This window comes from Plectropomus leopardus, chromosome 10, assembly GCF_026936395.1.
Source record: "Plectropomus leopardus strain MGB_pleo_1.0 chromosome 10, ASM2693639v1, whole genome shotgun sequence".
NCBI classification, from domain to species: Eukaryota; Metazoa; Chordata; class Actinopteri; order Perciformes; family Serranidae; genus Plectropomus; species Plectropomus leopardus.
Window position 1 is genome coordinate 25,078,313 of NC_142185.1, and position 25,537 is coordinate 25,103,849.

A 25,537-nucleotide genomic window follows, 5' to 3' on the forward strand; every position below is an offset into this window, starting at 1 on the left:
AATTGACCTGGGATGGCTGCAATGGCTGACGTGTAAAAACCCATTCAAGCCACCCATTCATGCAGGGAGGCTGCTATTAATAACCCACAAGGCCAGAGTTTCCCCTAAATCCTGCCAATGTTCAGCGAAAGTATACACACACACCATGCACACTTTTTGACATATTTGCGTCCTTGTCTGCATGCGTTTTTTAAAAGTAAAAGTAAGACTAATTTGGCATTTTTATTGCCCCAAAAGGGACAGAAATTCATAAAAATGATTTCATTGTGAATTGCTAAGTGCAAAGGAGTTACAAAAAATGTGTGTGTCAGTCACATGTGTGTTTTCCACGTAAACGTGGAAGCTTCTGGAAGATATCCAGTAAGAAAATACTCAAACTACAATCAAAAGTCTAACATTTGCAGTAATCAATTAACCTCCAGCTCTGTTTGTGTTTCTCAGTGTTCTGTGTTTGTGGGCAGCTACTGTACAAGCTGACCATTGACCCCTCTCCAGGTTTCATCAGAGGTGGGACCAAGTTACTGTTTTGCAAGTCCCAAGAATGTCTCAAGTCTTTGCACTCAAATCCAAAGTCAAGATCGACAAGACTCAAATCTGAGGCTATTCAATGAAGGCTTGAACACACACTCTTTGACCCTGTGGGAGCTATAAGATATCAGTGTGAACACCACAAGCAGGACAGACGCTGCAGTTCAGCGAGGTTGCTATCATGCACACGTGCAGTATGTTCCAGGCGTAACACATGTACAGCGCACCTGGAAATGCAATGTTGGAGGTTTACAGCAGACGGCGCTGGAAATGTAAGGATGGTTTCTGCTGATGTACTCTTAGGATGCGGCCCGACGGAACTTTTTGAGCATATTATATTAGTTTTTAATGGATGGTGTCTGATATTCAATAGTATGTTTTCATATAGAAAGCATGTTTTATTATCTTTAATTTAGGACATTTTTAATATTTGCAAAATTGTAATTCTCATTTTTTTATTTTTTAAATAAAATATATTATAACTCGAGGCCAACTGCGAACGGGTCCATGGAACAAATCGATCACCCACATGTCCTATGAAAGTGCACAGACTTTTGAGACGTACGGCTAGTGCAAACCAGATTTTGATGCATGTGTGTTGTACCCCAATGATAAAATGTGATATGACGCTGTGCAGTCCCATGTCAAGTCCTGAGACCTAGACTTTGGTTTTCAAGTCCTAAACACATCAAAATTCAGTTATAATGTACTAAATTTACAACAAAAAAAAACATTATTACTTTTAAAAATTTGTATTAATATCTGCTTTCTTAGTTATTTACTGCACTTCTTTTTTTGGTTGACCACCGTGTAGTTTTTGTACATAACTAAAATTATCTTTTGTACATTTTTTTAAAGAAATGATGCTTGAGAAAATAGATTTGTTTTTTTAGTTTATTCCTGCAACTTGGTTCAAACAAAGTGGATCTGAAGAACTTAGTGTTGACTTACTGGGAATTAGTGGTATTAATGTTTGATTCACAAAATTAAGGGAAATCAGTTTTTTCATGGCACACTTTTTAAGAAATGTACTTTTCTTTTTTGGGATTTGTGGAAGGCCTCAAGTCAAAAGGCTCAAGTCCAAGTGAAGTCACGAGTCATTGGTGCAAAATTCAGTCTTTTTTTTGGATTTGTTTTTTACTTCGTCAAGTATTAAGTCATCAAATTTGTGACTTGAGTCTAACTCGAGTCCAAGTCATCTGAGTCACACCTCTGAGTTTCACCACAGCCACTGCTTCTTTTGGCCTTTTCCACGACTCATCTTTAACAGCAGTAAGATATTTGATTTGAAACGTCAGCTCATGTTTGTGTATGTTTCTGCGTGTACGTGTTATCGTGTGTCATGTTTTTGTGGCTCACATACAGAGAGAAAAAGCACTTATTGTTTCTCACAGTCAGCGTCCTGTAGCTTCTTGCTGCCTATCTGCCAAACCCATCATGTGTGGCAAAAGATCCACTGCCTCATGTCCCTCCATCTCGCTGTCACCTTGGCAACCGCTGCCGAGGTGAACTGCCAGCTGGGATAGCCGACCTCTGTTGGCTGCGTTCCACAGAGCTGCAGTCCAAAGCAGTGCCACAGGACGTATGTGGCTGGACTGATACGCAGTATATCACACGAAAATGTGGAGGCAAGAAGAGACTTACGAGATGAGTTCAGTCATTTTCAACAGTGTCAACACAAATAGACGGCAGAACGACTGGAGAATGGCGACAGATTATTTTGATTTATGTCACAGTATAAATGGTGAGAGCTTAATGAAGCTGATAGGGCTGCAACTAATGACTATTTTAATTATTGATGAATCTTAACTTCTCAATTAATCGTCTTGTCCATAAATTGGAAAAAAAAAAAGAATTAAAAAAAAGTAGAAACTGTGTAAAATACCTGTTATAATTCCCCACAGTGTAAGAGGATGTATTCCAATAGTTTGTTTAATTCGACCAACAGTCCGAAACTCAAAGATAACCAAACTGAAAAATGATCACATCAAATGTTAGAGCATTGGTATAGATTTCGGGAGGGACACCTCATCCTCAGTATTCAGAACATGTGTATTTGATATAAGTGTTTGATGCTTCAAATTTTCTGGCCAAGGAGCCCAAAACTCCTGTTTTGTTTCTCACTGAATGTTGAAATGAAGCCAACGCCCTTGTCTAAGAGGCTGGAACCAGCAAAGCCATGATGTTTAAAAAAAAAAAAAAATCCATTACCAAACTTTAATCTTGATTAATCGACTAGTCACTGCAGCACCATAGGCTGCTATAAACACGACAGCCCAGACAACATGAATATTTAGTCTTTATAACTTTGTTATGCAACTTATGGGATCATGTTTCAATTCATGAGATTTGATTCTAATGAACGATTATATAAACTGCCATTTGACACGAATTTTTATTTGACAGTAACCATTGAAAAGCAGCAGGCCACATTAATAAATTAATGTTAACAGTTGTAGGACTTGTATGAATATTGGTGGGGGGGCACTTGTAAAATTTTGAGCATCAAACACTTAATTTTCTGCATTCGGGTGAATTTTTATGCACCAGTTTGTGCATTTTTTGTATCAGTTTATGGTATAAATGTCTTTGATTCTGTCAAAATAAAAGCCCAACTTCTTATTGACAAAGACAAATGCAAAATATTGAGGGAGACGTTTCTTTGCCCCCCCCCCGAAATCTACACCTATGTCAATGTTAATATTTCACTGCAAAGGTGTGAACAAACAGATTATGATGTGTGTGTGTGTGAGAAAAAGAGTCTGTGTGTGTGTGTGTGTGTGTGTGTGTGTGTGTGTGTGTGTGTGTGTGTGTGTCAGGAAGAACCTAATAAGCACAACTCTTTCCTTATGTCAAATTTATTAAATAATTAGTCTATTCCATGAAAATAAACACAGTGGAAAAAAATAAATAGTCCAAATCATCACACAGGAATACACAGCAGACGTCTGTACATAAACTTAAAGGAAAGTTTGCTAATTTTCAAAAAAGGAGTTTCCTGTTAAGGAAAACACAATACTGGTATAGTTTTAGAGTCGCTCTTTGACCATCTCTTTATCTCACAACAGAAATCCACTGACACACAACACAAAATTGAGAAACACATCTGAAGGAAGATAAATTATTGCTCATTAAAAACAACTTAATGCTGAATAAAGCGCATTAAATCAATGTCTTTCATAGAAAAGAAACATATAGGCCTGTGGGACATCAAACTCTGCAGCATTACAAGGGAAGTTTTATTTTTGACCGTACAGAAACAGGGAAATAAGTTTTTTGTTTGAGCTTCCTGGCATCAGATTGATCAAATGTTCATCCTGTAGGCTCTTTTGGTAGACTTTGAATTATTTTCTGTTCAGAATTTAGTTACGTTTTTTTTCTGTCCCAAAGGCTGACTCTTAGTGCAGGAAAATACCGAAGGATGCATAAAAGTAGACGTTTGTCCTGCTCTGAAATGAATACACACTGTATAACATCATTATTGTGGGTCAAAGAACAAGGGGAGCTGTAAGAAAAGTTCCTATCATTTAGGGAAACTTGAATATTTTCTCTAAAAATGTATTCAAACATTTCATTTGTCCTGCGTGTTATTTTCACGTGTCGCTGTACATCCGCTTGCAGTCTATCGAGGGTGACGGTGTGTCAGGACCCATGCTGCCCACCTGTGAGTACGCGTCCTCCGGGGTGCGCGGCAGTCCAGGCGGCGTCATGCGCTTCTCTTTCTGCCTGCGGTTGCAGAACCAGACCCTGACCACCTCCTTCTCCAGCTGCAGAGTGTCCGCCAGAGAGTTGATCTCCTGCGCGGATGGTTTGGGACACTTTAAGAAGTGGCTCTCCAGCGCGCCTTTTACGCTCACCTCGATGGATGTGCGTTTTTTTCTCTTCCTGCCCTGGGTGGCGATCTTATCGATGCTGGTGGGGCTCCCGGTGGTGGAGTCGGCCTCCTCCAGCCATTTGTTGAGCAGAGGCTTCAGCTTGCACATGTTCTTAAAGCTCAGCTGAAGCGCCTCGAACCTGCAGATGGTGGTCTGCGAGAACACGTTCCCGTACAGGGTGCCCAGGGCTAAACCCACGTCTGCCTGGGTAAAGCCCAGCTTGATGCGCCGCTGTTTGAACTGTTTGGCGAAATGCTCCAAGTCATCGGACGTCGGGGTGTCCTCGTCTGAGTGCGGCTCGTGGCTCACGCCGTGATGCTGGTGATGGTGCGTGTGGTGATTGTGGTGGTGATGGTGATGATGGTGGTTGCCGTGGTCCAGCTCCGGGGAGTCCCCGCGCACCAGTCCCTGGTGCATGAGGCTCTGCGAGCTGAGCATCCCGTTGACTGTGAACCCGCCGGGCTGAGAGTAAATGAGAGACTGCTGTTGCTGCTGCTGCTGTTGCCCTTCAGTGATGTGCGCCGCGGAGCTGCCTCCCCAACTCCCGGGGTGCGTCTGATGGGGGCCCAGATGTGGAGACCGGTGATGTAGAGCCGTGCCAGTGTGCAGGCTTTCCCTGCCTCTCTTCACGTCCTGCGGCTGCGAGCTGGGCGACCACGGGGAGCCCGCCTCGGCTGCTGCCACCGCGGCTGCGGCTGCTGCGGCTGCTGCGTGAGGCAAAGATGTCACCCACTGGTGGGCATGGCTTAGCATGTGGCCCCCGTTGCTCGCCACCATGGCTCCCTGCATGAAGTCACTCTGCACCATCTTCACTGAAGGGTCCCCTCTGTATCCGCTAGACACCGTGGTCACAGCGGTGCTGCCCGGCTGCATGCCACCGACCCTCCGGTCAGAGTGAAGCACCGGGCCGGATAAAATCCTGCTGCTGGCGAGGTATGGACTAGAGGTGGCTGTTGCCATCCCCCAAAGCATAAATCTTCAAATAGATCTCTGTCTTCTGATATTTTGTGAAAGTCCAAGTTTATTCTAATCCATGAATAATTTCAGTCTGTCGCAGCATGGGTGAAAATGAGGTTGAAATGTGGTAAAAAGGGGATGGAAATCACTCCATAGAGGCTCAAATGATAAGTTATGTAGCAGTTTGTGCGTGCAGAGATCGTCTTATCATTCCGGTGCAACAAAACAATGGTCAAAACTTTTCTCTGTCCCGGGAGCTCCGCCGTGCGTAATCCACAGATCTGATGATATGTAAAAACACCTTCTCTGATCCAAGATGAGGAATTGACTCACTTATAAATTGTGTCTCTCTTATTAACGGGATTAAATGATAATGACAAAAACTTTAAAGCCTCTTCGGTTTGATCTGCTCTATTCGGCGCGTCCTCTACGGAGCGAAGAAGACGAGCTTGTGTTTACGTTGTGCCAAGGTTGCGTATTCCTCTTCCATCTCCATCCAATTACAACAGGAAGGCTCTGCAGAGCTCCCGCTGATTGGACGCGCAGTCAGCGAGGAGCTGGTGTGTGTCAGGCGAGCCTCGGGTGCACAAAGTTCTTGCTGCAGAAATAAAAGCAACAATATGCAAAAAAAAAGTACGATAGAAAAAACACATAATAATCCGACTGTGTCTTTAAAGTCGCGCAAAGGAAGCACGATTTTTTTGGAGAAACGGAGAGAAAAGTATTTGTCATAAAGATTATTATTACTGTTATTATTACACGTTTTTAAGCAGAGTCTAGGGTAATTAAGGCTCAAAAATCAGTGATGCCAGACAAATTATGCCGTATATATCTCTTCCATTATAACGGAAAGCAACTGAGGCCTGTGTCAAGGCTACTTAAGTCGGCTTTGGGTACATAGGGGGTTTGTACGCCTCTTGCATCTTAATGCGCCCTCCTTTTCATATGGTAAAGGAAAGGCCACAGTGGCGTGACGCACCGCACTGGTGAGCGCTGAAGGTGCACAAAACCAGCCAACAGTTTGATTTTTCCATCCTCAAAAAAGGCAAGCCGATTCTGGTGGGATGTTTCCATGCTGGGTCAGTTTATGGATGGCCTGTTAAACAAACGTGTCGTGGGGGAGTTCGCCTCAGTTTTTTAGGGCCTTGAGAGAGTGAAGCATCGACTGAAGTCGTGAGACTGGAGGAGAGAGAGCCAGGTGCAGCCCAATAAATGTGCTAATTTATGTTTTTCTGCTCTCAGGATTTGTCTTGGATCTCATCCAAAAGGTAAAAGATAAATGGACACAGAAAAATGTATTTTTTCCAACCTGCAACATAAACGGAGACTTTTATCATAACACTGAAATCCACTTATCCGCCATTATGCTCATTTATCATGTGCCAAATTACATTTAGATTTATCTGATTTTAGGATGTGGTTAAGTTTGAAAAAAGTTACACTTTGCAGCCAATAGAAATATACCATATGATTTATCATTAAAGTATATCCTATAATATTATCATTAGCCTGTAGATTCAGTTGCATTAAAGCACTACAAGGTCACAATAGACAAATGCAGATACATGTATCGTTACTGTCAATAATAAACAGTGGGCAGATCAGAAAACGACTTTTTTTTAAAGGAAAGTTTCACTGAACTGTATACAATTATTCCTAAAATCACAATGGAAAGCGGCCAGAGTGTTCTGCAACATCCCTTCAATAGTGCAGCGACCTTAGAGATTCATCCCTGATGGAGCAGCACAATAACTGACTCACTCAAACAGACTCAACTAAAGGTAGCACCACATGCTGCAGGACACTTTGAACTACACAACAAAATACTTTGCACTTATAATCTGATACATTTAAATGCTGGAATTCAGCTGCTTTAACCTTATGGCACAGCTAATCTCTTAATGTTAGATACTGGCTTGGAGAACAGCCAAAGTGACAATTTCCAATAAGACAATTTATAAAGGATTCAAAACTTTTGGCTTTATTAATTATAAATTGTTCACTGACACTTTATTAGGCCAGTTTTTAAGCATGAGCACAATGTGAGTTAAAAGTCTGTAATACTTAGTCGTAAATGTTAACAAGCCATAAAAAAAGGGGTTTTTAAAGTCTGTAGTTGTAATGTTAATAACTTGACCTGCTTTTAGTCCACCTGCTCGGTAGCCCGTTTAAAGATGATTTGTGATCACACTGTCAGACTGTTTATATGTGGTCTCCCTGATGCAGGTCCGTAATCGTCCACTTAACACTGGGGGTAAACATTTTCTAATGACCCCCTCTGTGACCCTCCAGGAGGTCGTGAGGAATTCCCATCAGGAGAAATGTTTAGAAACCGAACGGTTAAACTAAGCATTATAGAGCAATTTGAAACAATAATCTTATATCAGGGTTCTCCAAGTTTTGATGACTGAGCCAGCATATGAGTGATGCACTTAACACTGACTTTTTTTATAAGATACTATATGACTATTTTATGAAATACTATACTATGACTTTTTTAAAATGTACTATGATGACTTTTTTATAATACACCGACTTTTTCATGACGTTTGTATGACTAACATTTTACAAAAAATTAACAGTTGATAGTGATGCAACCTATGTAACATTCATATTACATTGTAGTTTTTCACTTTCTAATACATTTCAAAGTAAAGAAAGGGAGAGACAGATCAGTGTTTGACTTTGACTGTAACCACAGCGGTTCATAGCCACAGCTTCAGCTCAGGCACGACAACACCCCTTCTAAAAAACCATATACAGAGCTGCGCTGCACTGTAATATTAGAACGATAGTAATATTAATAACAAGTTGTAAGTTTATTTATGAAAATGATTACTTGCTTATAATTATCACAAACAAAGGTGTCTTGCCTTTCTTAGCGTAGCATTTTTTATTTATATTTTTTATCAATATATGGGGATTGGGGAGGGGGTGGGGGGCATTTTGAGCATATATGAATATTTGGGTGTGTGTGTCACCCCAAAGTACATTCATTATATGTAATTAAATCTGAAAAATAAATGTAGCTAATCAGTTATAGTTGGTGAGAAAAAGAAGTTATTAAATTACAGTTAATCAAAATATTAGTGATTACAAAGGGGGAAATATATTCGTTGAGGTAAAACGTTTATATGTAGAGTATAACATTTATTCTGTTGCTTTGCATCTTTTCACAGTGCAGGGATGCCTTCTTTTGGCAGAGCCTGTCCAGATATTTTTCAGCTTAACTGCCCAGTTTAAAACATTTGTTAGAAAAATGATCAAAAGTAATCAAATTTAATAAGCTTCACTACTTTGATAAAGTAATTAAAATAGTTACATTATTTATTACATTCTCAACAGGACAGGACAACTAGTAATCAGCAAGCTCTGACTGTTCAAAAGTAATTCTTTTAAAATTGTACATATTATAATTACTGCCTGGTCCTGTGAACTTAAAAACACAGTTTTCAAGCACTAAAAAAGTCAATTTCAAAAAATTTAATATATGAATGCTCAAAATGTTTAGGTTAATTTTAAATTGTATTAATGTTTTTTTTAATCACAACTTTATTTCCAACATGGTGTTACATTGTATATGTTTTAGAAGTTTTCATATAATCAAATGATATAGATCATACACACAGATCAATACAAAACAAACTTCAGAAGTGCATCAGCACAGTTTGTCTGTGAATTTGTATCACGACACATATATTATGTCACTAAATATGGCAATGTTTATCCTGAAAATTAGGTTTTTGCTGTCTTGAGTGAACCCATTAATTCGCCAGATAACTTGTGTTATTGTCAATATTTTTTAAAAATTGCAGTTTTTTAATGCAATTAATGGCTTGGAACTGGTCTTAAAGGTATCAGTGAATAATTTATTAAAAATATTCTGGCCGTGTTTTTAAAATTCATAAACCTGAAATTCACAACTGATTATTGTAATAACCCTTTAATAATGACTTATTAACATTTATAAGCATGAGTATCAAGCATGTGGAGATTATACCAGCAAAGAGGGATTTTTTCAGACTCAAATTCTAAAAGTTACCAACAGCCTTTAACTGAGCTACAAGGCATTAGTAAATGATTCATTAATCATTAATTAAACTGTTTACAACCCAAAAATATAAATGTATATAAAAATTTGTTCCACAGTCTATGAAAGCTGTTTACTGTCGAGCCGCATTCAGTGAAACGCAGTTTTAAAAAAAGAGACGCTGTACAAAAGCACCACCGCATTTCACATCTTTCAGCCTACCAGCACAATGTAGAGAAAACCAGACGACTCAGGGAATGCACTAATGTTTTTCATGTGTTGTGCTGGCTGGTCACAGCACTGGGTCCTCTATTTGTTATTCATGAAGGAAGCTGGGTGAAGAGGCCTTCTTATGATGCACATTTTTCCCTCCGCTCTCGCTCTCTCTACCCGTGAAACCGCTTCACAACTAAGCAAATGATGTGTTTTAGTTGTAGTGGATACTGCAATTACTCCATCATAATAAGCTCAACACTGTCAGCTAATTTATATTATTGTTGCTTTTAGATCTTCTTCAAATCATTTACACAGAGACTTTCTCTCTCTCTCCCTCTCTTTCTCTCTTCTACTCTTCGCCCTCTGTTGAGTCTTCAATATGCAGATCGGCCATTTCTGCCCCTGGGCTATTTTCTTTGGTAGACTTTTGAAATATGCAAATGCTTCCAACAAAAATTGCAAAGGAGAAAAAGGAAAAACCTTCATCTGGGCTCCAGGAGTTTTCCATTCAAAGAAACAGATGATTTTCTCTTGTTTCGTGCTCTTGTACTTCTTCTGTTTGCTTTGTCGGTCAAGGGTCTGTCTAATTAAGACAAGAGAGAGAAAAACGAACCAGGCAGACAAAACAAAAATTAAGTTGCACGGATGACAGTGCTGTTGTTGATTTCTCCACTTTTTCGGCAGAAACTATAAAAAGATCTCACTCTTTGTGGGTTTTATCAGGCAACATAGAACTGCTGGAATCTTGCTTTTTGCTTTCACTGATTAAATTGTATGTGTTGTAGGAGCTTTAAGGCACATCGTCTCTCGGTTCCTCCGCTGCGAACCGTACTATGTTGTGTTTACAGAATACTGAACCGCACTAAAAACACACTGCTGAGACGAGAACTTATCTCTGTGGCTTTCATCCCTGCACTCTTTATATTCCACCTCTTCAGTGTCATCCCGTGGTTCTGATCATGAGTGTGTTTGACCTTCAGCTCTCCCTGAGTCAGAGAGATCCTTCACAGTGGGAGTCTCTACCCACAACCCCCTGCTGCGTGTTTAAATCAGAAGCAGAGGCAGCCACGGAGAGGGAAGGAGACAAGGAGAGACAAAACGTGGTAGTCGGGGTATGGAAGGAGTGGGAAACAGAGGATGTGGAGGGGAAATGATCAAAGTATATCCATTTCCAAAGTCCTCATTCACAGATGGAGAAATGTAAGACAAACATTACCAATAATACTCAAATTTATATGTCTATATGCTCTGTGATGGATGCTTGTCCATTAATACCTGAGCATTTCTTAACTTGCACCTGATGTAGGCACAAAAACCACTTGGTTATGGTTAGGAAAGATCCTGTTTGGGCTTAAAATCTTAAAATACCCTGTTTAGAGGGCACAATTACAGCCAGTAAAGCAGCTGCTTTTTGTGCCACTATCCTGTCAGAAAAAGCAAAGACGTCAAAGCAAAAAGCAAATGTTCTTTGTGCCACTATTCAGGTTGGAAAAGCAGCGATATATCAGTCAAAAACAACTACTTTTTGTGGTGGTATTCTGGCAGGAAGCAGCGATATCTTGGTATAAAACAGACGCTATTCATGCCCTTATCACGGCAGAAAAAGTGAGCGATGTGCGGCTTTAGACACTACTATCCTGACAGGAAAGCAGCAATTTCTCAGCAAAAAACAAATGCTTTTCATGCCACTATCCCACTTGGAAAAGCAGTGATATCTCAGTTAAGAAAAACAGCTTTTCTTGGTACTATCTTGGCAGGAAAGCATAATGTTGTTGAAAAACAACCGATTTTTACTGTTCCAGCCAGAAAGGCAGTGGTGTGTCTATCAAAACAACCACTTTTAATGCGACTATCCCTGCAGGAAAAGCAGTGACATCTCACCAAAAAACAACCACTTTTTTGACACTATCCTGGCAGAGCAAGCAGCAATGTCTATAAAAACAGCAACAACAAAAAAATGTATAACCAGGAAAACAGCAATGTCTTCAAAAACAACTACAATGCAAACAATTTTTGTGTCACTTTTCTGGCCAGAAAAACAGCAACGTCTCTGCAAAAAACAATCACTTTTATATTTTTTTAATGCTTAAAGAAAGACTTGAAAAACAGCAACAGGTCCCTAAAAACATAACCACTGGTACCGAAAAAGCTTGAAAAACAGAAATAACTGGCTAAATCAAAACTGGTTTTGTTGTTTGTTGGTCTAAACAGTGTTCTGCAGCTGCAGGCATCTTGCAAAGGAGACAAACCATTCACCACCTCCCGTACCTCCCAATCACAAAGTCAGCTTATTTGTTACTACACTTTACAAATGCTACTAATACAAATGATACTGTGTGAACGTAACATATTTATAGTTTGAAGAAATGTACAATGCCAGCATTTTCTCCTGGTAATTGGGGAACAGGAGAGCAAAAAGAAAGGAAAAGAAGGAGCTGTGTTCACCACACTGGAGCAACAGTCAATTACCAACTCCTGCTGTGACTTAAATGATGACACCCGATGGACAGATGCACTGGTTAAACACTGTTGTGGTTTGGCCCATTATGTATGAATAGGGGGAATTAATTTGTGAAAATTACATTCATTAATCCCAGTGGATCATTTGAAAGGGGCCAAAGTGACACGCAACAGCACAGTGAGAATACAGCCGGGAAATGATACAAAGACATCACTCATCTCTCTTTTTCTGTGAGTGTGTGTGTACACAGGTGCTTGCAGGTGTGTGTGCACGGCCTGAAATGTGCCTGTTTCTAAGTGTCTATATGCATTAACATAATGGTGAAAGGTGTTCTTGGGAATGATGGCCCGTTGCAGGCAGACGTCTTTGCTGAATATTTATGCTAAACTAAAACAAAATGCACGGAGAGAAGAGAAACATCTGGGCTGTCGTGGAAGAAAAACAGAGGAAATTGAGAAAAGATGAGACTCCTGGGGTTTAGTGCATTTAGATTAAGTCACGGCCTATACGGAAAATATAGTGCTCATATGGATGCAAAAAAAAAAAAGAAGATATGGAAGTTGGGTTAAAGGAAAGTAAGCCTATGAGATTTTAATTTCCTTTTAGCTTTCGCCAAACCTCATGAACTGAAATAAAAATATGACAACATATTTGGTTGTATTTGTGTCTTCTCACTGTGGCGTCTAATGAGTTTGTATCCATGTTCTCGCTCTAAAGTTCCCTCACCGTCCCTTCGAATACGACTGCAAACAGTATGACAGAGAAATTTAGTCAGGAAATACCTTCAGCTCTGCAGCCTGTGGCTATGGACAACTGTAGCCCTGTACCCAGGCCCGGTCCTGAGCCAAGTCAAACAGCGGGTGTCCCTGAAGGGCCGGTCTGGCTGAGTCTGGCTGGCCCTGCGCCTTTCATGAATGGACAGATTTCTCTCTGAAGCTCCCACCAAGGTCTGCGTGGTTATAAAGACTCTCTGTAGTTAAGATGATTTCTCAGGTGGGGTTTTGAAGGGAAAGAAGGAAGTATCAGATACTGAAATATTAACTGACTTCTGCTACAAGTGGCAGAATAGTTTGTGGCATTTTGATTCATGGTGCCGTTACACTGCGTTCCAGTGAATCACTACAGCATAGTAGGTATTTAAAGGGATAGTTCAGACTTTTTGAAGTGGGGTTGTGCGAGCTGATTATGCATGGTTAGTATATTATTTACAGTAGATGTCAGACAGCATGCCCTCAGATTGGAGAAGCAAACTGGAGTCTGACACAGAAGCTAAGCAAAGTACTGCTATAAAGAGGTAAGCAACAAAACATATTTCAGCCACATAAAAATCAGTCAATGTCAGTTTAAATGTGCGCTATATTTAGACTACTTTCACTGCATTACTTTATTGTAAAACAGTGAATTCCGATGGGAAAATGAAGCCATTATATTGCTCCTTTTAGAGCCAGACTCCATTGAGAAAAACAGTGATTTAACGTTGCTGAGCAAAGGAGCTACTGATCTACCACTGACCTAAACAGTTAGTTAGTTTGTGTTATTGTGTGACTTTGGCATATAAAGGGTTTAGGTTGGAATTACAAAATAACACAAACTAACAAACTGACTAAAAAAGCAGTAAACCAGCAGCTCCCTTGTTAAGCGAGCTAAGACTACTGTTTTTGTCAATGGTGTCTGGTAAGTTTGATGAGCGCACAGATGGGGAACTGAAGCTGTTAATGGCAGGTAAAATGATGAAAATACTCTAAATGTAGCGTAAGCTAGCCCGCTCTTATTCTAAACCCATAAAATAACTCTGCTTTGTCAGTGCTTTTGTTGCAAGTGCATGACACCAAAAAACACCCTTGCATGCACGTGAAACCCTGTTGGACGGCATCAAGTGAAACCCAAGCCGGACAAAACCAGTTGTGCTGTTATTACGTGCCAGTGGATGGCAAGACAACACCTGTTGCGTCCACATGATTTGCGCACACACAGCATCACTTGAGAACGCAGCCAGAGGGAACCTGTCCAGTGTGCATTAAACGCGGCAGGACAGTATCGAGCTGAAATCCTGCAGGTAACGACATGATACAAGGAGCATGAGGGAACTCATAAGGCTGGCAGGAAGGGAGGTGAATGGGTCAAACAAACCCTGGACAGTCCTGTGTCCGCTTCCCATCTGAAAGTGACCTTAACATGTACCTCCTCCCATACACCTAACCATACGTGCCAGCATGTGTGTTTGTTGACGGTCAGCGTCAGTGCCATGTGCTGCTGTTATCTAAACATAATGATGTGCTGCGTCATCACACCATGTGCATTTGTTGCCATCACGACAGCCGCATCCCAGAGTGCAAATAGCACATGCAGAAGGATACTTAAATCATAATAAATGGATGCAGAAGTTCACTGACAAAGCCCTAACATGACGAGTTGGGATGAGAACATGTTGCGTACACCAAAACTGAAAAATATTTTTTAGATGGCTAAAATTCAAATTGCTGCTGCCCCATCAACAGCAGCACATTCCTTTGCTTCTGTGTGGGACTCCTGCCTGCTTCTCCACACTGGGGGCAAGCTGACTGAAATCTACTGCAGAAATTCACTAACTATGGATAAGTACCTCATACAACACCACTTCAAAAAAGGCAAACTATCCCTTCCAGTATTTTTAATTTACTACTTACATCGAATCATGGATGATCTAAGTATCAATTACCTTTTGTGTCTTGTAGTACCTTCAGGGACAAAGTGACTCACAGTCTCTACACACACATTATAAACCCCAGGTTCAAATAAAAAACAACTTGTGATTACTCAGCAGGGTGAGAGCAAGTGGCTGAATTTATAATCACGTTTTTTGTTCAACTGTGTTTGAATGATCTGAACAATTTGAGAGGAGCATAACAAAAGAACACTCTTGAACATGTTAAAGTTTTTGTAAATCTATCAGCACTAAGTAGCGCCGTGCGAATCAGCTGAGACATCGATCAAGACACCTTACAGTGGAATCTAATTAAATAAATACAGTGGATACCTTTAAACACAGCAGGTTAACGATGTCATGCAGCTTTGGTATTAACACTTATTCACTGCACAGTAAGGAGACTTTCACATTAACACTGCACAATACCCTCACATACTTCAAAAAGGCTATTTCTAGTATCTCGCAACAATATTAACTTATTGTCAAAGTGACACTTCTAGTGTTTTACTGAAGGACAACATGCAGACTGACTGATTAAGTTCAGTGCTGATGAAGGTTTTAAATATGAAAGATACTGCCACTTCTCTTTATGCATTTGTGAAAAGTGCCATTCTCCACTATGAGTGCATTTTTTTTCAGTATAGTCTGCCAAAGTACTGTAGTAAAAGAACCATTCACCCTGACACACACTCTCCACTATGAATTCAGTCTTCTTTGTTCAGGCTGCTCTCATGTACTGTTTGCACGTATACCTAAGAAAAGTAATGCAACAGAGCTTGTATATAACCCAAGTGACCATGAGCCAACAATTCAAGTATAACCAGGGTGACTGGGAAGGCTGTGACCACGTGATCAATGCGCAGATCGATTGAAAGAATAAAGTAGTATAAAGCTTGAAAATCCATGTAAGAAAGAAAACAAACACAACTTTCCCCTAGGAGACTGCTGTTTGTGTCCCATGTGAAACCAAGTAAACTTGGAGATATTTTAAAGTATATCGTCACCATGTTTCTTTTCCTAAACTTAACATTAATAACTTTATTTGCCTAAACCTACAAAACTTCACTTTCCTAAACCTAACCTACGTAACTGTATGTTAAAAACATAAGGTGGCGATGCCCAACCATGTTTCTTTTCCTAAACCTAACCCACATAACTTTACTTTTGAAAACTATAACCAGTGTCATTTTATGTTAAGTTTGTAACATGAGTTTTGATGCTGCACTTTACAGAGAACTTCAATGGAAACTCTACACCCCAATTTCAGCAGTTCCCTCAGCCCTGGTCTGCAAAAAAGTCCTGAGGCCTGCTGCAGTTAATACAAGTTTCACATTGTGTTGAGATTTAGTTTTACTCATAGTTCTTGTTTTCTTTTTACCTAACTACAGACATTTCTAGATTACAAGACTCTAAAAGGACAGTTCACCCCTAAATCAAAAATACATATCTTTCTGCTTACTTTTGGATGTTATTTATGAATCTAGTCTGTTTTGGTGTTGCTGAGTGTTGGAGATATTGGCCATAGAGATGTCTGCCTTCTCTCCAATATATTGGAACTCAGCTTGTTGCTCAAAGTGCTTAAAAATACATTTGAAAAACTCAACAACAGTCTCACTCCTCAGAAATCATTAAGTAGTTACTCAAGATAATCCATGGACCTTGTTGTGAGCAGTTTCATGTAGGAACTATTTTCTTTCTACTAAACTACACACTGCCTTTTAGTTCCATTATATTGGAGAAAAGGCAAACATCTCTCCATCAATGTCTCTGACCGTCAGTAACTCACACCAAAATAATCTAGATTGATAAATAGCACTACAGGTAAGCGGAAAAATATGGATTTTTTTCAATTTTGGGTTGAACTATCCCTTTAAAACACACATAGGCACTCTCACATGTATACGCTGACAGAGAAGGGATATCAGTGTCAATGGAGGGCCACACCTTCAACCTATGACGAGCCTTTGTTGGTTGCAATGTTTGACTTTCCATCCTTGAGAGGATGTCCTGCAGACCCAGCAGCTCACCTTGTGCCATCCGACTGGCCCCAAGCGCTAACACCGCACGGGCAGGATCAGAGACGACCTTGGCATGCACGCAATGAAAACACAGCCTACTTCAGCGTCTCTCTTTGATGTACATTATCAAAGACCTTTCTCCTCCTCTCCTCCCTGGACCAAAGGCTACTATTGTTTTTGTTGTTGTTATTGATATTGTTTTCCACCCTTATAACACAAAGCAGTCTGACCATGACTCTGATGCTAATGCGGAGGTGGAGAGGGTGTTTTAATGAGCTGCAGAGTAGATCAGAGGGGCTCGGGGGGGTTAGAGAGAGGGAATAGGTAGCGCTGAACATCAAAACACAGCTAGTTCTCCAGCTTCTGCTTTTCACCAGTCGTGACCTTTCAGTGCAGCACTGGGCTAGAGGATGTAATACGGAAATTATGAATTTTTTGATGCAACATAAGCAAAACAGAAATAAACCAACTGAAGTTGTGTTAAAAAATGAAAGAATAAATGTAGGACAGATTATTTGGCCACCAGTAATATCTATTATGCCTGGTGGTGACTGAGAAATAGTATAAAGGCCCAGTCAGACCAGCATTTAAACCAGTTCATTTAATAGTTCCTGCCAATACCTCTCCCAACTTGTCAAATACTGACACTTGGTCAGTGGCCCTATGCATCAAACTATGACACTCTGCTTACCTCTCTAGCAACAGTTTCAGATGATCAGGGACCTTGTGTCAATTTCAAATTATTGGTGTCTTTTCAAAATAATCTCCCAGTTTAGGTATAATTCATTTTTAGGTTTACTTTGTTAGTTTTAGGTAACAAAAGTACTTGGTTAGGTTTATTAAAATATCATGGTTAGATTAAATTAGTACATTCATTACTTACATAACCTAGTGTGATGTATCTCCTGAACATCGGCTTCCAACAGCGGACCTCCCTACGTGGACTTTCTTTATAATACGTTGGTTGCTCTGAGCATCTAAAAATAATGCAGCCTGGTGCCTCAATGCATTGGTATGATATGTGAAGGGCCACTGACAATAGTAATAATAATTTGACAAGTTGGGAGTGAAAACTGGTTGTTACTGCCACAAGCTGTGAATTCAGCTGCACCGGCAGGATTCTACTTCATTGTACACATTTTTTCAACTAATGTTACCAATACACCATTACCACACTCTGATTAGCCTACCACACACATTTCAAATACCGGCCAACCAGCCGGATTTACACAATCATCGTTGCAGCTCCCTTACAGCATCTCATTTTTGCAAAAGAGTCATGCAGAAGGTCTAATACACCACACACAGCCAATCACGCACAGAAACCAACACGCACACATTTTCACACAATATTCATACTTTCAGACATGGTCAAAATAATGTAGTCATGTTTGTAGTAACTCTGAACAAAAAATATCCGGAAATAAACCACTGAAATGTCGAATGGGTGAACAGTGCACACATACTCACTGTTGTGCTCTACTACAAGTTGGAGACATGAGTAAAATTGTTGCATTCAACAGTTTACTAAACCGTTCATAACAGCGCTGAAAAAACAACAACAACAGAGATTAAGTAACCAGCAGCTCTGACCTGCCCCATGCATGTGCTGCATGCTTATTAACTGTGCCGCACTATCCACTTTTATCTAACCTCAGCTGTCGAAGTAGAAACTGCTCTACAAGAGAAAATTGGTTCACTGACAGTTTGTACAAATATGCATTTCAAATAAACAGTTAAAATATCTGTGCACGAAATGTTTTGTGCTACTTTAATTGAAAAAATGTTTGGATATATGCTCTAGTAATGCACAATATCAACTGACATGGTAGTGGCTTAAGGAGGGTCCTACTTTAGCGCTTAATCTTCACAGCCTGATTTAAAGTTGGTCCCTGTGTCAAAATCCAGTTGTAAGACATTCATTCATTTGGTTCTGTGAATATATATTTCATAATCTGAATTAATCACATTAAATCAAATCACCACAAAGCAAATTTGGGACCAGGTAGTATTCCAAAACAGGAAAAAGTGCACATTGTACAGAGAGTGGGGATGAATGGGGAATTATAAAGGGCCCAGAAGCACATTTTCGGCCAAGGACCCCCCCCAACAGGTTTATCCGGCCATGCACTGACCGCAGTTTTAGCTGACCTGTCTGTGGTACGTATCAGTGTATTCCAAAATGGCAATTAAAGTAAACAAGAAGCACTCTTTCCTCACATGAAAACTGTTGCAGAAGTAAGAAAGTTAACTAATGGTCCTCCGAGAAGAGAAGAAGAACAAGTGTGCAGTAAAACATAACAGAACAAAATGACGTCTAAAGTTATTCTTCAACCCGACTCACACTGTCTGCACAGATTGTTTTACTACCTACGACCAAAGCTTTCAGGAATCATTTCAACACAGACTGTGACAGTTATGCAAAGATGGACAAAAGCTTTGCAGGAGACGACAATAGGTAAATCTAAAATGATGAGGGAAAGAAATGCTGTCTGAACATTTAGAGCTCCACATTACATCAGAGCTTTTTGTTGTTGCTTTGTTTCGTTAAAGAAAGTTACTTTCTTCTGATAATTGTCAAAGTTAGAAGAGATCTTTGTCTGATGGGTAACAATTATTGCCTTCTGGATGCAAAACTTCAAAGTCTGCAACATCTAATAAATTTCTGTCCACAAGTTCCAGCACGGCTTCCAACTTTCTAAAGCAGTTTTCCACGTATAGTAAATATAAGCAAGAATCAGACAGAAGATCCACACACTGTATTAAAGATCCCAGTAATGTCTAGTTGTGCAATGTTTCAATGTAACAGAGATTTTTGTCAGGCATTTTCAAATCTTCATTTATAAAACAGCCAGTACAGTAAAAATACACACGCCAGATTACTGTAAGTGAGTTCGTCCTCAAGACACAAAACTCATCCTACTGCAGTCTGTGATACTGTGGTAAGAGCATCTCTTGCTTCTAAACTGTGTGTGTAATAAGATAATACAAAACATCTACCAGCACTGATGTGGCGCTTTTCACCTGTCTGCAATGAGGAGGACTGTTGGTCGAGCCGAGGTACAACACTCTTACAATATCAGAAGTTGACACAAAAATGAACCAGCTTCATGAAGCCATATTAAATGTACACACAGCACATAAACACCCACCTGATATACTAAGAGCAATGGAGAAGTCTGTCCATAAACTGGTTCGTGCTAAGAAATAGATTCTACCTACCTGACTGGGTTGGTGTCCAGCAGCAGCTTTTACAGCTCAGCCATGTTGTCTCTTCAAAATACAGACCTGTAAAAAGGAAAACAACAGCGTCCTTTAACATCTATTTAATTTAAAGATTTCCTTGTGAAACACTGAATTTCTAGCAGTTGATTTCAGATCAGATGGTTGATGCTAAATATTTTCTATGAATCTCATCTGGAGACAAATCATGTCACAGTCTGAAAACATACGCTTTCTCAGACAAACACTTGATTCACAGCACAGGGGCCAGAAGAAAATTTTGGTGTTGTTAAGTTTCTGCAATACTTTACATTTGCACATTTCAGACGTATTATATAAATTTTTCTTAGGTGACATAGTTTAGTTACTTACAAGACTATAATTAATGTTTTTGATTTTTGTCTTTACACATTTTAAAAGACCAATGGACATGATGTGCCCCTGGGAGCACACCTAGGGTTTCCAGATCTCAGGGTCGAGTACAGCACAGTCCAAAAAAAAATCTCACTATGTAAATCTCACATTATGTTGTCACTCAGAAAAACATCAATGACAGTATCCTTCTCCTTCAGTGTCATGTGTTTCAGCACATCTGTCACAAATCAGATTGTCTGTGGTTACTCTTCAACAGTTATTCGCCTCATCACCTGACGAGCTTTGATTCTCAGCTCTATCATGTTTTCCAGCTACAGATCTACATGCTGATAATCCACAGATGAATTATTGATGAGGACAGCTAAAGAGACAAGTATACACACAATATGAAACATTCAAATATGTTTATAAAGTATTCATTTTCACTGGGGCCTCTACCATGACTCTTTATGTATCATCACTACATCAGTGATACACGTGCATCAAAATGCAAAGTACAGCGTGTTTATCTACAACTGCTCATCACATTTACCTTATAAAGACCCGTATTCAATTTAAACTCATAAAAATGCTCTCCTCTTGTGGATAAAGTCTCCCTAAAAATGTTGCGTTTGTCTCGGTTTAAAACTGAGGAAAGCAATCTGTAAAAGAAATGGGACATTACATGAAGGATTTCAGTGTAGTGAACTGAAAAAAAAGTAGTAGTAGTATAGTATGTTTTTTAACCATCGCCAAAAGAAAAAAAGATTAGCAGAGAAACCCTCCACACTGCATTTTTTTCTATGTACCGCGAACATTAGCAATAGAGACAAAGTGGAAATACACTTTGGTCTTGAATAACAGCTTAGCAGGCATATTGCTTACCATCCACAATCCCCTCTGCCTCAGCTCATATACTATGTCACTGCAGAAATTACGATACAATTCGTATAAAACATACAAACGTAAAATATCCATGGTTTGCAGAAATGTAAAATGCCAACATTTTTTTCGGTCAACTGGGCTGTGATGACGCTAAATGAAATGTCAGACAATCATTCATCAACCAAGTTATTATAATTCATCCTGAGTGGGCCATGAATGTGTGTACCAAATGTCATCCCAAGGTCTTCATGTATTTCACCAAATGCTACTATTGTAAGCCTCATCACATCATGGCACTGCAGAAAAAGTCAAAATATTTGCCAAAGCATTCATTGTCTGAAAACCATGAATGACGTGAGTACAAAATTGTGTGCCAATCCATCCAGAAGAAGCTTAGATATTTCACTGGTGAATACTTTGGCCTGCTTTTCATAGTAGATGAAAAGTCAGAGGATCACCAAGAGAGTAAGATTCATCCTCTGGGGATCATGATTGTTTGTACAAAATGCCATGCCAATCCATTTAATAGTCAGTCCCAATAAATTCTGTGCATGCTTACAATTTTGTCCAGTCACAGCAACTTTACTGCGAATTTGACTGTTTATTTCATTGTAGAGCTGCATGTGGTGAATTGATCCGCTCAGCCCCTCTTTTTTCCACTTTCTATCTCTCTATTTATCATGAGACCACTGCTGCAGGAGTGAAACCTCTAAGCAAAGGACAGAGTCACAGTGACAGGGCTAACTGTTAGCATCACATGCCTAACATTACCCAGTGGTTGTTAACTGGTTACAGACAGCCACAAGACGGTTCGGTGTTGGTGGTAGATTTTTGGGACCACTGAATGGCACAGTGTCAGATGTTAGCTGCTGCAACTGTGTTAGCATGTGCTAACCATCAGAAAGATCAAGAGGAGAGCGGGTCACAGAGATAGTACTTAAGCGCAGCGTCGTATGGTAGCAACAACTGCTCACTCCCCACTCCACAAAGTTCACAATTAGAGTCTAATTCTGTGCGAAAAATTAAGAGCTCATAATAAAAGGCTCTGAATCCAGGACAGAATCCCAACTACTTTAGCAATTTTCATTTGACCCTGTTAAAAAACCTTGCAGCATGTTTACAATTTAGCTGCCGTGAAATCGGGCATTTTAGGCCACAACAATCCCAAAAAAAGGCCTTGAAATCCTGGAGGGACTGAATAGTTTTCAGATATTTCAACCTGAACCCGTCTGAAAAGTTGTGTACTGACTGACCATATGGGAATTATTTCTAAAGACTATGCAACTGATGTAATTACACAGTATATACAAACACAGTGCAACTTAAACATTGACAAACAAACACTTAATCTGTCTGATTTGGCTGTCCTGTTATCGTAATGGAAAAGCAATAGAAGAGGGGGAATTTATCAAGAGTCTCAGAGTCTCAAAACCAGGTTATAGTTCAATACAGAGAGCAAAGTGTACTTGAACAAGGCAGATGGGAGGAAGGAAAAGAAAGGACTTGTTTACCTTTCCTCCCCTTCTGGGTGGAGGGGGATTCATTAGCTGCTGTGTAAATCAATCTGCTTCTCCTTAAAGGCCTGTCAATTTAGCCCTGATGTCTGGCAGCCTGACATCGCTCACTGGATATTTAACTTGAAAGCCAATTAATCATCATGATTAATTCACTCACAAACCACATGGAACTGTTCGACTTCACCTTATGGAATAAGAGCCCAATTCTCTGGACTTGAAAAGAGAGAGAAATGTGAAGTACTGAAAGTCTCACAGCTCCGGTCACTCTTAATCAACCTCTCAATACAGAGATTCAGCTGTAACTCCATTATATTCTCTGTTGCAACCACAAACCTAAAGCACCATCTTTTTCACCACAAACACTTATACGCACACAGCCATGGTCCGTGACTATAGAGCAATGCTTGTAATTGGCTTTGCTCCTCAAATCTATAATGTTAACACAGGCTTGAACTGTGAGTATAAATTTGCTTGCACATGTAATGAAGTCACTGTGAAGCTATGTGGAGAGAGTGCACTGCTTACTGCATGCTGGCTGGCTAATATTTTCTTAGCTTAACTTGATATTTCCGCCTCTCTCAATGAAAAGGGACGATCGCATGACAGAAAAGTGGAGTGTGAATATGTATTCCATTCGGCACTTTATCATTATCTTCCAAAGTCTCAGCTGAGGTAATGGAAATGACCTAAACTGTGTGCACAGTTACTGAGAAAGACGGTTCTGCTATCAGCAAAAAAAAAAAAAAAGATGATTTCCCTGCTCTTCAATCATCCATCATTATTTCCTCTGCTAATTCGCTGAGGCAAGAGAGAATTCAATCCATACATTTAGCGTGATGGGTTTAGTGAACTTTGGGTGGTCTTATAGCAATAAAACTGGAGATCACACCTTAAAGATTAAAAAATAAATAAATCTCAAAACGTCATTACAAATTCTACACAAAGTGTCTCGTTTGCCCTCTCCTGAGTCTTTCAACGTGATTGGCCGAAGCTGACTCAACAAAGTAATGAAGTCAAAGGTTGAATGATTCATGACACACACTGGCTGACTGATGACTTCCTGTTCCAGCTGCTGTGTTAAAGCTGCGTACTCTGAGAGGACATGAGCAGCAGATCAATCAATCAATCATATCCCCCATGACAATAGCGATCCATTGAGAGAACGTTCTTTAGTTGCAGTCTAATCACTTTTGAAGCAGCAAATGATCACTGTTGTTGTAGAGTCCAAGTGTAAAAGGCTGACACCTCTGCTGCGGCACATTTCACTCTGTCTGTGCACTTATGCCAAAGGCAAAGGATTCTTTGTGTGCCGGAGCATCTGTTAAACACATGTCACAACTTTAAATTATGCCTGAGGTACACATGCAGGCTGGATTGAACACTTTTCTGCACATTCCAGAGAAAGAAAGAGACACAATTACCTTCATGAGATCTTCAGTGGAGAGTGAAAAATAATGTTATCAATGGAATTTAAGGCTTTAAAGCGTCTACAATCATTGTGTTTAGATTAACAATAGATTAACAATGGATCGCATGATATCTCATATGTGAAAGGGATTACTCACAAAGTGACAAACCCAGAGAATTATCACCTGACGCTGCAGTTCCACACGGCTCTATGAAGCTTTATAGCATCTTTTGGCTCATTATTTTGGTTTTTAGCCCTCAACTTAAAAAAAATTCTGCTAAACACAGTGTGCTTCCTGCTCAGCACCAACAATAGATGGACCGAGTTAACAACTGGCTGGGGTACACATTTCTGCATTTAGCCTAAAAGGAGCTCAATGTTGCATTAAGGCATTGGTGGAGACCAAAACAGAAGAAAAAAGACAGTGAATATTGGACTTGAATTCACCAGGTTGCCAGAAACACCATTCCAAATGAATAATCTGCACAGCTGTACAATTCCTCCATTGCACCTTTTGTACATACATTTTGTGTTCTTTATATTATATTTTTCATTTTATATTTTTATATTGCTTCTATATTTTTATCTTATATCATATTCTATATAAAGTTACTATTTTTATTCTTCCTCTATGTTAACTGTTTTGTACCAAAACACCAAGTCAAATTCCTTGGCAATAAAATCCGATTCTGATTCTGATAATAACATTTCTCCAAAACAAAAGTATTCACACCATCATATTGCTGTAAATTAGCTTGGCATCGCAAGGCCAATTCACAAATGGATGTAAATGTGACGTAAGATGGCATCTCGCTGTGTCAGTCTAGCATGATGAAGAGCAGTCTTGCTCGACACATCATAACTGGAGCCCTGCAGTGTGCAAGCCATTTTTTGCCTTTTGGCTTTTCACTCATGTTGGGTTAAGCACCTGCCATAAGTTTGGATGTGTGTGCATACTTTTGTTTCGCCATCATCAACAGCCAAAATGCCTCTGGATACAACTAAACAGACCTACAACCGATTAGAGAGACAAAACGTGACCTAGCACTGAGTGATGAACAAATGTGAACAGACTACAGCGTGCAGGGATGAGCTGTGATGGTGTAGCAACAATATGACTGTGTTGCTGATTTTGCCATCAGCATTTGAAAATATTACTTGAACAGAAAGTTTCACATCAGCTGAAGCCATCCTGGTTGTTTTAAAAAATGCCTCAACAGTGCTCCTCTTTCCTGAGCTAGGCTTATGCTCACCATCGTGTCGGCACTGGTCAAGGGTGCTGAAGCCAAAAATGACGTAATCACTTATTTTCATTTGAGCAAGAAGGCTCCACAAGTTGTCAGTCATTGTCTGAAACATGCTATATCAGAGAAACGGTTG

At 39.9% G+C, this 25,537-nt stretch overlaps 1 protein-coding gene across 3 annotated transcripts in view; it reads right to left on the bottom strand.

Annotated features, from left to right (window-relative positions):
- Positions 1 to 3,370: 3,370 nt before the first annotated feature.
- Positions 3,371 to 25,537, bottom strand: part of pou3f3a (POU class 3 homeobox 3a) — a 47,252-nt gene continuing 25,085 nt past the window's right edge. Inside the window, exons 4-6 of one of the 3 annotated variants that reach the window (XM_088083372.1) lie at positions 19,994 to 20,059; positions 10,087 to 10,185; positions 3,371 to 5,958 (exon numbers count right to left, since the gene is read on the bottom strand). In XM_088083372.1, coding sequence (XP_087939498.1) covers positions 4,122 to 5,375 — 1,254 coding nt within the window. In that variant the 5' untranslated portion in view covers positions 5,376 to 5,958; positions 10,087 to 10,185; positions 19,994 to 20,059 and the 3' untranslated portion in view covers positions 3,371 to 4,121. Of the gene's footprint in view, positions 5,959 to 10,086; positions 10,190 to 19,993; positions 20,060 to 25,537 lie in introns of all 3 variants that reach the window. The other 2 variants (XM_088083371.1, XM_042495065.2) reach the window with 2 other exon arrangements.